The 13,424-nt window shown below is 41.4% G+C and overlaps 1 protein-coding gene and 1 long non-coding RNA gene across 6 annotated transcripts in view; one reads left to right on the top strand and one right to left on the bottom strand.

The window, feature by feature from the left end:
• The window catches only part of DNM3 (dynamin 3), a 187,710-nt gene that overhangs the window by 165,424 nt on the left and 8,862 nt on the right, over nt 1–13,424 (top strand). For all 4 annotated transcript variants that reach the window (XM_065673955.1, XM_065673956.1, XM_065673954.1 and 1 more), the window contains 2 exons: nt 1,112–1,338; nt 2,081–2,317. In XM_065673955.1, the coding sequence (XP_065530027.1) occupies nt 1,112–1,338; nt 2,081–2,317 (464 nt within the window). The remainder of the gene's footprint in view (nt 1–1,111; nt 1,339–2,080; nt 2,318–13,424) is intronic.
• On the bottom strand, nt 6,741–12,810 carry LOC136011726 (uncharacterized). Of its 2 annotated transcripts, none has more exons than XR_010611447.1 (3): nt 12,660–12,810; nt 7,827–7,909; nt 6,741–6,942 (listed from the first exon to the last, which is right to left on the bottom strand). It is a non-coding gene; the product is annotated as an uncharacterized LOC136011726 (long non-coding RNA). The 2 variants fall into 2 exon arrangements; XR_010611448.1 differs by having other exon boundaries at nt 12,664–12,810.

Raw genomic sequence — 13,424 nt, 5'->3', positions numbered from 1 at the left:
TGCTGAACTAGCACAAACATGGGCAAACAGAGCTCAGGTTTATATAATCAGGATCTTGGGAATGGATTATCGTTAGTATCTCCAGCTCAAAGAAGCTTTATAGAGTAAAAAGCCAGATGAGAAATAGATCAGAACAGCAATGAAAGTCTCAAATGCAAGGATTTAGTAGGTCAGCAGTTGGTATATTTACCACAGTCTTACTCAATCAGAGTACCTCTAGCTTTTTATCTCTCTTAATGTGGCCCAGGTTTCCATAACCAGGAGAGCATAGCAGAAAATCAATATAGTAAATTAGATTACTTGGAGACTTCTCCCTTCAGTCTGAATGCATGTGGATGGGATATTTATAATCTGACAAAGTTGTTGTAGATGAAAGACACCCTCTACAGTAGGGCAAATTGTTGCTAAGAAACTAATTGACAGGGATGTTATAAAGCCTGAAAACTCCCATTCCCAGGGGAATTTAGTATCTGATGGTGTTGCCAATCATAGATGGCTGCTATTTACCTCTCAGCCATTTAAAATTGGACCAAAATGCCAGCTGACTCCTAGGCACTGTTGGGAAGCCTGTCTGAAATGAACTGTAAACATGTGTCACCATCGAGAGGTAGACCAGTGTTAACTCCCACCATGTTCAGTGTTTCAAAGATAGTTACAAAAAACCAGGCCGCAGTGCCTTGTGAAGTGACTGCGCAAAGCCATCATATCCTCACGTGTGAGTCGTTGTCTCAGAATACAGCCTCCTAATTGCGTTAAGCTCATCTGGGTGCAGGCAGCTGCTAAAAGGTCCAGTCCATCCTCTTCCAGAGGCTCTGCCAGCTGCACATACCCGCCTTTCCCTGGGCCACAGCTAGACCTCAGGCTGCTGCACCATCTGAGGTTTGGCGTATTTTAGTCCCTGATCTGACCTAACAAAAACTGCATGACCGGTAGAATTGTTGTAAGGTAGCAGAAGAAACTGATTAAATGGAGGTATGTCTCCTGGTTTCATGGATCTCACACTTTATTTGTTCAGTATTATATTTTTAATAGGGTTTGGCTTTTTTTGTTGTTTTTGTTTTATTTATTTGTTTGGTGGGTTGTTGTTTTTTTTTTTTGTCTGACGAAATAGGTAAAAGAATTTATCAACGCAGAGCTCCTGGCTCACTTGTACTCTTCTGAGGACCAAAACACTCTAATGGAGGAGTCGGCTGAACAGGCACAGAGGCGAGACGAAATGCTCCGCATGTACCAAGCACTAAAGGAAGCCTTAGCAATCATTGGTGATATTAGCACTAGCACTGTCTCAACCCCTGCACCCCCTCCTGTAGATGACTCTTGGCTTCAGCAGGCCCGCAGGTAAGGATCCTTAAATCTGTATTGCAATGAAATTTAGGACCAGCAGACATTGCCGGCATTTTGGACACATACTCCTGCAGTCTTTAATCACATTTGTGAGAGAAAATAAATAATTTTCCCACATATACATATCTATGGATATGTATGTGAAAACAGACAGAATATTTGCCTTGTAGAAGACCATCCTGTGGATTTATAGTTTGTCTGATGCTTCAGATAGCAACCGCTTGTCACCCCAGTTACGCATCCACAGAGCTTCTTCTTGCAAGCTCTGGTTCCATGTCCTAGAAAATCCACTTAACATGATTGGAACTCTAATATTAAAATCCATTACATTTGCTTGCCCAGGGAAACTGTGAATGCTCCATCCCTGGCAGTGTTCAAGGCCAGGCTGAGCAGAGCCTTGGGTATCATGGTTTAGTGTGAGGTGCCCTGCCCATGGCAGGGGGGTTGGAACTAGATGATCTTAAGGTCCTTTCCAACCCTAACTGTTCTATGATTCTATGATTCTTTGCTCATGTTTATTTCTGACTGCTGTAAAGCATGCTGTTTATGGGAAAGGTGTGAGACTTAAAACGTATGTGATGCTCTGTCACTGACAACAAAGGAAAATGCCAAGATAAAGAACTGTCGTAGGCATAAAAAAGGCTTATTAAAATAATTTAAAAAAAATCAGAACAATCAACCAAACAAAAAACCCCATTACCTTAGTGAACTTTTAAAATTTCTGGTATTTCACTAGATCACCTCCTCCAAGTCCCTCAACTCAGAGGAGACCTACATTAAGCAACCCCCCAACCAGACCTTTATCTGGCCGAGGACCTGCTCCTGCAATCCCATCTCCAGGCCCTCAGTCAGGGGCTCCCCCAGTCCCGTTCCGCCCAGGACCATTGCCTCAGTTTCCAAGTGGTGGTGATGCTCTTGGAGGACCTCCCCAGGTTCCTTCTCGACCAACTCGGGCTCCTCCCAGTGTCCCAAGGTAAGATATGTAATCTTCCTGGTGGTGGGCATGGTTCTCTCGCTCTAGCATAACAGACAGATTCTGCATTGCATTGGAAAGTTGAGCATTGTTTGTTGAGCAAGTCTTACAAGAAAGCAAAATTGGGTATTCCCTGCAAGGAGACAAAGGCATTTTGAGGAAACAATTTTTAGCACAAATATGATTTTTTTTTTTCAAGAGATTAAGTTTTTTCTTGAAGGAGGAAAAAAAAAGAAATTCCCATCAGTCAGTTTGAAGACACTAGAGTTTGTTATATTAAGAGCCCCTGTTCTGTTTGTATCATACCCACGTAGGGGTTCACACAGGGAGAGGTCACCTACCACTCCGCCAGAAGAATGGCAGCGGTACAACAACTCACTTCTACCATTCTGAGTGTTCACCAGAGGAGGTAATGGCTTTTCTGGGAGAGAACAAGAACAGTCCTTGTAGGACTGTGGAACAAACTGATAGGAATCTGATTCTTATTCCACCAGGCAAGTAATTTACAGCCAGTTGAAAGCAGTCCATAGCTGTCTAACAGTGTAGATCATATGGTACTAACCAAGTAGTTAAGGAATAGGATTTTCATAACCACATCATTTCCTTTTCCTCCCAGGGCTTTGTGTTTATCAGTACTTTTAAAAGTGGCTTTGCATATTTTATAATTTTGTGTGGCAGTAACTGCTTTTTATAAATGAAATGTGCTTAATATTTATTTTCACAATGACATAATACACATATGTATACATGCATACATACATATATACACACACACGCATATATATGTGAAAGCCTGTTTCTGAGGGCTTTGGTAAGGCATGGACAGAATAGGCAATGATGGAACAAAGAATTTTCTCCATTTTTAATAAATCAACTGTTACATTAAAATTAGTCACAGTTAAAAAAAAAAAAAAAGCCAGTTAAATAGAAACAAAATGTGCACATTTTCCGTTTTAGAAATGGTAAATGAGATGAGGACCCTTTGAGAAAAACTTTCTTTTAAATAGGTGAGATCTGTTGTAGTTATCAGTAACTTAAATTTGAGGCTCAGTGGTTTTAATGTAATTTCTCTTTATAATATGAACAATAAATAAATCAGGTATACCAAACACATGAAGTATTTTTATATATTTGCTACGAAAAGGCCACTGTTGCACAAAACACACTCTTTGATCTTAGTGGATATCCAACAGCTTGCAGTAGGATTGCTGGGGAGAAACCTAGAATTGCACTTCTGGGTACTAAACTTTGCACTGGAAGGGAAGAAGTCCAAGCAGCATCCCCCTGTTGGGAGAGTCTCAGACTGAGCTGAAGGGCACTGGCACCGGTGTTTCCCCTGTGCCATCACAGGATAGATCACAGACCAGATACAGAAAATGAGGTCCAGTGTTTTGTCAGTTGTACTACTGGAGAGAACCATAGCTCCCTTGGTTTGTCTCACCTGCCTTGCAAATGAGCATGTCTCCTTTGTCCTGCCTGGCTGTAATTTTGCATGAACAATGCCTTCCTGAGCTGGTTTGCCAAGAGCATGTCTTGGGATAATCTTCTGAAGCTAAAGTGATAGGTGGGATGGAGACCAGAAAGGCATCTTCTAGCTCACAAAATGCTCTTGGGTAAGCAGCCTGAAAACAACTGTTTGGGACTGCCACTGGTGGCATGCAAAGCAGTGGCTGGTAATGGAGGTCAGTGTTTTTAAACTGCTGTAGCTGGATATATGATTGAATGTATGACTGCTTGACATTTTTGTGGAAAAAATATCTGCAATACACATCTTCTGGAGTGGATCCTAGTTCTCTTTTTTGCAGCTATGAAAGCTTCAGGCATAAAAAAATCTCAGCTGCTTAAGAACGAAGGAAGGGTTTGCCGTTTTGCTGAAACTTCAGGTTTCTCCTGCTGACTAAACTCCAAGAGAGGAAATCCCAGGGAAGGGGCTGCAGGGGAAATCACCTGAGGGGGACAGTGTGGCCGGCTCCTGTGCCTGTTAAATGTTTCTTTTGAGCCCTGGAATTTCTGCTACGCTTGGTCTGGTTTTAATAACAGCCTTTGCAGGATCATAGGAAATTGAGTCAGAAAATGGGTCTGAGATATTAAAAAGGAAAAAGAAAAAAACAGTTCTGAGGAAGAGTTCTTCAGGAAACCTGAGCTTTCTCTGTGACTTTTTTTTGAATTGGGGCTCTATGCTCTGACTGCTGTAGCACCATTTTCTGCAATGATCCTTGAAGTGTCAGATCTCTCATATCTAGGGAAATAGTTTAACTTCCTGAGAAGACAGTTGTATTTTTAAAGTTCATCTAGCTTTTTATTGCAGCCCCCATCACTGTCATGTGGAGCTGAAAATCCTGACGTGCGGAAGAAATATGAGCTTTCTATTTTTTCCTGTTCTGCCTTAAGATAAAAAGATCATGTTCAGGAGTAAAACTTGGACTGGCCTTTTCCAGCGAGGGGCTAAGCACATGTCTGATTTGGAGAATTGGGCACCTTATAGTGGGATACATCCTGCCTTTAAACAAATCCTTTTTGTTCCTCAATTCCATTAGCATTTAATCAAAAGAATTGTAAAGAATTGGTGAGCTCTCGGCATTTTCTCATTGTTTCTTGCTTACTGTACAAGGAAAGGAAAATGGTTAGGGGAGCAGGAAATAATTTTCTTCCTTGCTTCGCTCTGATGCTAAAGCTGTTTTGGGTTATGTGCTCTGAATACTTCTGTGAGGAAACAGAAACTATTTGCATGATACATGCCTCTTTTAATTAATCCCACTTGAGGTGAGTGGATCTCTCCCAGCAAAGCCTGTGAGTAAAGGCCCCTGGCTTTAAGGGCTTGATGCCAAAGCATATATGATTTGTAAAATATTCCCTGCTGCCAGGATTTAGATTATTCCCCCTCTCTCTTAAAAGGCTGCAGTAGTATTTTGAAAGAAAATGCAGCTGTGCACTCGCTTCGGTAAGATGGCTTTAAGCAGGCGCTAGAGCCACTTTAGCTTACCATGATGAATGTTTGCCTGCCTGTTTGGAAAGCTCGATTTTTGCTGATGCAAATGCCTGAATGTGTATTTAAATTAAGATTTGGCCTTCTGTTCTTTCTGTTTGGTTTGGATTTTTTGTTTGTTTGTTTGTTTGAAGTTGACCTATATATCATTTCCATGGATTAATAAGATCCTTTTTAGTACTCAGTTCTGTGAATGTATCAGAGGGGAATACTGTTCAATTGTAATTTTCATGCTTATTTAATTTTCCATAATTAAGTATTAGACTTTCATAAGACACATTATCTCTAAACAGTGTTGCTACCTTTAATTTTACATTATCTTAATTGACAGTTTTTGTTCTCTTAAATAACTTTTGCAGTTAATATATTGGCTTATATTGTGGTGGACTTTGCAGTGCTAGGTTAGCAGTTGGACTTGATGGTCTTAAAGGTCTTTTCCCACCTAAATGATTCTATGGTCTTGACCAATTTTAGTTCTACTGTGGATGCTTTGATTTATGGCTTTTAAATGTCCTGAATGAGAATCTCAGCTTTGCCACAAAGAAAACAATTGAATTGGAAATGTTTCTCTCCTGGCAGCAGAGCCCATGGTGTTAGCGGGGGTGGGAGGATGCTCCCATTTTCTGTGTCCTGCTCTGCAATGATACTGTGCATTCATGCAGGCTTTCCCAACAAAGCACTGGAGACTATTACTCACTTTGTCATTAAAACATAGATATCCTCACACGATGTGGAATCCTGGGATGGATTAAATAGGGGTCTTTAAAGGGCTGGAACATCCACTCAAGCAGGCAGGAACATAAATGCTCCTAAGCACCTGTGTCTCACCCTCAGCCATGCTGGTGCTCTGTCCCTGGGGTCTGAGAGTGGTCTTCGCATGTGAGGCAGGCAGTGGGGAGAGAATTCATGAGCTGTTCATGAACAGTCCCATATTCACCCTACAGTTTACTTCAATCCAGAGCCAGCCAGCGTGGAAGGGGCTGATGGCTGCTATGCAGCTATGTTTTATTATGCCAGTGAGGCTAATTACATGACCTGTTGTGTTTGTAACGAATCTGTGTTGTAAGCCATCATTACATATTTCTGCCAACCCAGCACAAAAAAGTACTTACACTTGGTGGTAATTACAGTCAGAATTTTCCAAAGTTAGAAGCGCTGCAGAAAGCATCACTGCCTGACATTTTCTAGTCCACAAGCTCTGTACTCAGCTCTCTAATTGCCAAATATCAACACTAAATAAGTTTTCTGTGATGGATTTTTATGGATTAGAGTTCTTTGGAAAATGTTATGTAATGCCTAACCCTGTGCACTGAACGATAAGGGGATCCTTTGCAAAATTGCATGTGATCCTCTAATTAAAATCTGTCATAGTGCATAGACATACAAGGCCAGAAGGGTTATCCTGCCTTAGCTTGGGAATCTCTTCTCTTCTGTAAGTTTGACCTTGCAGACTTAAAAGCTTATAACTAAATCTTTTAATGGAATATAAATAATAATTAAATAGCCATTGCATCAAACTCTTCTGGCAGGATGAGCAAGTGGCCACCTTAAAGCATCTGCATGCCGAGTTGGATGATCTCAATCTGAACACCGAAGTAGAAAAGCACAGCTCTGTCCAGCAGCAGCATCCATCTGTCTTCTTTGAATGGATGTTCAGTAAAGGTTATATTCAAAAAGTATAATCAGCAATTAGGAGTGTTTCATGCAAAGAGGCAAGAGCGTTAGCTGGAGGGATTTCAAAATCTTGCTGAATTTCAGGGGAAAAGGAAAGCCAAAGAATAACTAACTTAATTCTGCATTTCATGTCTGTGACCAAAATAATATAGAGCTGCAGGGGTGATGCAAAGCCAGAGCCCATCACAGTAGGGGATACCACTCTTCCATAGTCAGTACGTTTTCAACCCTGCCTGTCCAAGGACCCAAAATCACATGACTTACCAAAATATCAGTTATTTTTTCTGTGATTTCTCCTCTGGGGGAAGACACCCCTGTGTAATTTTTAACCAGTCAAACTTACATTTCTTTTTGAAATGCACACCCACATCCTTTTGCTGCTGGCTGCTTCAAGTGGGAGACTCCATTTATTTTCCCTTATCTTTTAGAAAGGAGCTCTGCTTTTTCCCCTCTTCCATTGGCTCCTTTAGCACTGTTTTGTTTTCCCTTTTTTCTGCCCTTCCCTCGCTGTCCCTTTCTTGACCATACAGTTTGCTTCCTCTTTCACCTTCTCCCTTCACTTGGTTTCCTGTTCAGTACATTTGTCTCCCTTCCCCATTTATTCCTTCCTTTCCTTCTCACTGTCTTGTCTTGGTTTCTTTCCAAGTTATTCTTTCCCTGCCACCTTTCTAAATCTGTCTCCTGCTCCTTGCATTTATGTCTTCTTTTAAAGTTTTTCAAACAGTTTTCAAACCACAAAATGCACTATTTGGCAGTCTTTCGTAACAGCAGCCTGGTGTCTGTGGCTGTGACAACCATTAGAAACACTAGCTACACTACTTAGGATAGCCATAACCAGATGAAGGATACTGGTCATCTTACCGGGCGTCATCTTGCAGCTTCAGTCCTAACAGAAGCCATGAAAGAAGCAGCATTCTGAATGAGGATGAATACTGGAGGGATGGGTCAAAAAGCAGGTTACAGCAGGTTTTAAAAACATATGAAATACCACAATACAACTCTCACGGTTTCATTATAATTCTGCAATACCAATCTTACAAGAAATTGGGAACAGCATTTGCACAGAACTGATTCTTCAGCTGTCTGAACTGTAAGGCTGTGATAGGAGGGTCTCCACTTCTGCTTCAGGAGCTCCCCTGATTGCTGCCCCTAAAAGGATGGCTTTCTTCCAGACTGTCATTAGGATTTTGTTCACTGCCTTCCTTCATATACCTCATCTCCAAATGACTGTCTGGAAGATGAAGTAAAACAAAGTTCATGAGATGTCAGACACTGCAGCCTAAGTACTACCTCTGCTGCCACTGCCTCTAACTCCCATCAGCATCTCCTTTCATCAGCCAGAAGCAAGTTCTCCCTCTAGGAATTTTCTGATGGGCAGTACAATTTGACAGTTGAACAAAGGTATCTGAAGAGTCACTTGTTCTACATGGAGTTTAGGTCTGATCTCATTTATTGCATCTCAATACAAGTTTTGATTGTCTTTAGTATTGTTCCTGAGCTACTTTCTTCTGCCTTATTAAAAACAAACAAAACCCAAAACAAAACAAAACAAAAAACCCCACAGTTTTTACAAATGAGCTGAACTAGAAGAGATCTGTTTGATTCAAACCGTTGCAAGTTACTTTCAAAGTTCAGCAAAGAGGACCAGGCTGAGAAACAAGTCTTTATTACTCTTAAGTGAAGACCAGTCCCATTTAAAGTAAAAATGATGTGTGAGAGAGAGAGTTGGACAGAAAAAGAAGAACCAAAAGAACTGAAAAAGGCAGTTCTGGGATAAAGATGATGATGTGAGTGCAGTCCTCCAACACACTGGACGCCTGCTTTGGCACTGCCAGCTAGTAAACTGAAAAAGTAATTTATTCTGTTAGGTGTTTTCAGCAAAAGGGTTGGGTTTTTTTTTGTTTATTTTCTTAATCTATTCTCTCCCCAGATACCGTTAGTAGAAGGAAGTGGTATTTATTTTTAGTGTCTCTCAACTTGAAAAAGGAAAGGAGAGTCAAACAATAGCAAATGTTGTTTGCCACAAATATAGGTACTTAAAGATGTGTTTTGTCCCCAGTAATTATTTACTCTCATAACAGAGTAGTTTAATAAAAGTTGTCATGAAGGCTATGCAGGATTAGAGCAAGGGTGTTTAGTGAGCAATTTCTTGCCTTGTCTGAAAAAGTGGGCAGAACAGTGGATTTCTAGCCTTCCTTATGCTAGAAAACATATGACAGTAAATACAGGGAAAGCAGATGTGATGATTTGAACTTCCTGAACCTGCAGGCATCTTGAAAAGATCTCCTTGAAACTCTCCTGTCCCCTGCAAGCTGTATTGGATCATTAGTGAATGAGGACACTCAATGGCTACACTAAGAACTATGATACTGATAATCATGTTAGTTGTCATCCTGGACAGGAACAGGTACAGCTCCAGCTGGAGGTGACAACCAGGATGTTTCCTCCCTTTTTTTGCACCAAGGTAAGTAAAGAGGAGAGAGACAAAAAGACAGAAGAAGGTCAAAGGTGAGTAGGAAGGAAAAACGGAGTGGTCAGAAGTAGATGTGTTCAAAGACAGGCTACATGGTTCACATTGATTCTGAACTATACTGCTAAACTGTTGAGTACGTAAGACTTGAGCTACTACGTAAAGATTAGGTGTTCCTCTTGCTGATTTTGTGGCACTTCTGTTGTCATCTTCTGTGGACAGAAGAAGGTAGAGCAGCATTCTGAATGTATCACACAGCACTCCTGACTCTCTCTTCTTCCCCAGGCAGTTTTGATTCTCTTAGCCATCCTGACCTAGGTTTTCTGAAAGGCTGGGACAGTCCTCCACTAATGTGCTGCATGCTTGTCTACTTCACACATTCCCTGCTGAAGGGCAAACAAGAACACACGGTTTGTTAAGAATAACAGTCTTTCTTGGTCGCTCCATTGAATTATTTTTTTTGTTTATTTAAGCTGAGGTTTACATATGGCACATTAATTCCCTGACATGACTAATTCAAAAATGCAACACCCACATAAAAATACACGCGTATTTGTGTGTGTGATAGACATCAGTTTATGATGGTCATATAGAAAACCTAGCTCAACTTGCAAATACTAAATTAATCTAGTGGAGCATCGTATTTTGGACCTCTTTGCCTCTGAAAGGATTATCTGTATTAAATTAAATCACGCATAGTAGAACCTGCATAACCCTAATGCTTTTGAACAGTGTTAGCATTTGAATTAATGGAGATTTCTGTTGCTGCAGTGTAGTGGTGGCTAGTGGAAGGACACATTCTTCCCATTCACTCTTACTTTCTTGGTTTTTTCACTTAAATAAATATCAGATAAACACTATAAACTAGTAATTTTAACTTGCTTACACTTAACACAAAAATTCTTCCACTGACAAAGAGTATTGTGCAGCTGGGTCAGTTGAAATAGTCAGGTTCAGCTGTATGTATAGCTGTGCAAGTATCTGGCAGTACAGTCACAGTACACCCTCTATGCATTTGTAGAGCCTGATCCTCCGTATGTGTTCTGCCAGAGAGCTATTTCAGAACTGGCATGCATCCTCAAATACTGTGCTGTGTGCCTCAGTGCTTCTGTTCCTGACTTACCTGCCGATAGTAATCCTGTGGGCATGCTTACTAGAAACATTTTATGTTTAACAGAATGACATTTTTCAGTAAGGAAACAAAACTGAGATATATTCACTCTCTTGGACCATTATTTTGGCGTAAGGGACCATCTCAGACATATTTCCCAACAGCTTTTTCCTTTCATTACCACTGAGTGCTGTTTCTCATTTCTCCCATAATCATCATCTCCTCCTGACTCTTGGCTGTGATTCCTGCTTTACTCTTGTCATAGTTTAAGCCAACTCTTTAATATCATCCTTTTTCTGCGTTTCCTACTTTTGTATAACCTGTGTCACTAGTATTAAGTGCCTTTCCTTCTCTCAGTTTTCCCACTTCCATTCAAGATGCTTTCTCCTGAGTTGATGTTTATGAGACTCCAAAGTAGCCACGCTACATCTGCAGTAGGCCAGAAAGGGTTTGAAGTATGAAGTATGAAGACTATAGACTAACTAATCAGGCCTAAACCCGATGTTTTGCCTCTACTCTTCAACCATGATGGCTATGGTAGTTTCATTTCTGGCATGGATTTTCTTCCAAATCCAGAGAATGATGGAGTTAGTTACCATATAAAGTTAGACAGATTGATCTAAGAATCAGGAAAAGTAAAAGCTAGGCTGCCTGGGGTCTGAGGATGTTACTGAAACAGAGAAAACTGTATAAAAATAAAGTAAGGCATTCCAACTATTGCAAGAACCAGCTACCTAATGTCTCTAAATAGTCACCTAAACAAGAAACTACATTTAATCCTCACCTGAAGTCACTCTTTTTATCTTTTATTGTAAGCATCACACCTACATTTGTATTGTCACTTAAAATAAAATATGTCTGCAGCCAGACTTAAAGCTGCTTAGGATTTTGTTTAACTATTTTCTCATTAAATTCTGCAAAGACGATGTTGTGTATCAGGGTACTCCGACAGGGCTGCATTATAGGGAAACCAAGATCATGGAAAACGGAGAGAATAATGGGGTTTTGTTTACAATTTCAGATCTATAGGATATATTGTAAAATACAGTTATATGCATGCCTTCCACAAGTGTTCTCTGGTGGTCACAAGCACACAAGAATGTAAAATGAAGTGGAAATAAAAGCTTTTTATTTATAAGTAGGTTAGCTGCGCTCCGAGAAGAGAAGCCATCTTCTTTGAGCGGGGCCTCCCGGGGTAATTACAGCCATGCTTTACTGAAAGCATATTTTGTGGACTCTGTGTGGGGAGCGATAGCCCTTCTCAAAAGGCAAATGCTTGAAGAGTTCCCGTATGTTTCTGATCAAATTTTAAGTCTAGACTTGCTTTATTTAGTTTCGTTTGCTCTACATTTGCCTGGTTAAAGTTTTTGGAGTTCTTTTAAAACTGGAAAAATAGAGTGTGCAGCTTGGGTTAAAAATACATGTAAAACTTCTGTTTAAAAAAGTTTTTGCATAGGGTAAGAGTTACCCTCTGTTCAAAACCCCACTGAGCTCTTCAAAGGAGGAGCCTCTGCAACAACATGAGGGAGTTATTAAATACATACTTAGTCCACAATTTTCATTGGTAAATTCTTTATGTCTGCTTAAAGTGTGCTGGTTTGAAGAACTGATTCTTTCTGCAGACTCATTTACTCAACCCTGGGGACCTATGATCCCCTGCCCCTTTAGCACTAACTTTTAAAAACACTGTTTCCCTTTTTTAAAAAAAAAAAAAAAAAAAACAAAGAAAAAAAGACAACATCAACAAACCAAACTCACAAAAACCCACCCCCACCCCCCCAGTCTGACAAACCGCAACAGAGCTGCCCGTTAAAAGAGGCCAGGCAGCAGGACTCAGCCCCCACACTCGAAAATGCAGCTGAAATGTTGGAGACAATAACCAAACTGGAATTACCGAATTACCACAGCAGTGACATTTTTATAAGGAGCTTTCTATGAACTGCGAACCGTCTTTGGGGGCCTGGGAACAGCTCAGCACCGCAAACGCACCCGCGGCTGTCAGAGTCAGTCCGATAACACAGAGAAAAGCACCATCTCTACCGCTATCATCTGCTGGCCTCAGACTAAACATTTAATTGGGCTTAGTCACATATTTACTCACTGACATGGCAGCTAGTGCGGAACAGGATCTGGGGGAGGTTGTTTTTCTCTGGTTTCCCCTCGCTCCTGTCCACAGGCAGGCTGGAGCTCCCCCTGCCGCTCTGTTCGCCGAGATTCCTGCCCGTTTGCTCCGCGTTACTCCACGTTTGGAGTGTCCGGCAGCGTTCATTTATGTAACCTTTGTTCAGAAAGCAATGGTGCCGAAATCACGCTGCGCCTCCCTCGGCTCTGCGTTTTTCGGAGATGCCCGGGACAGTGAGGAGGGTGGGAGTACATCTGCAAGGAGCATTCCGGTGCTGGCTGCCGGCTGTGCTATCTCAAGGTGGCTGTTTTGGTGCCCAGACTCCTGCACATCATCACAGGGAGCACTTGCACTCCCAGCCACCGGTGGAGACATAAAGGAGGGCAGAGGCAGGAGGTGCGTGGATCGGTCTCTCCTCTTGTCTTTGGGGTTGAGATTCCTGTTAGGGAAAAGGAAAAAAAAAAGGTCTGGCTGCTACTCTGGGTGTAAAAATAGTCACACCTGTAACCTTGACAGGGAAAACTAGCGACAGGCAACTTACAGGCTTGTCCTTTCCTTCAGTTTGACTTGAGCTTCTGCTCATCCCAGCTGATGCTGGTTAATTCATGCTGGTGACTAATGAAGGTGAGGTCTCTTGCCCAAGCTGAACCCCTGTGCTGTGCTCTGATCGTGGACTTGAGAGCATGGCTCCTCTTCTTACATTACCAGCACGAGAAACTGAAGACAGCCTTGGAGACTCAGCAG

The sequence above is a fragment of the Lathamus discolor genome, chromosome 3 (genome assembly GCF_037157495.1).
Source record: "Lathamus discolor isolate bLatDis1 chromosome 3, bLatDis1.hap1, whole genome shotgun sequence".
NCBI lineage: Eukaryota > Metazoa > Chordata > Aves > Psittaciformes > Psittacidae > Lathamus > Lathamus discolor.
This window is presented reverse-complemented; position numbering and strand designations above follow the sequence as displayed.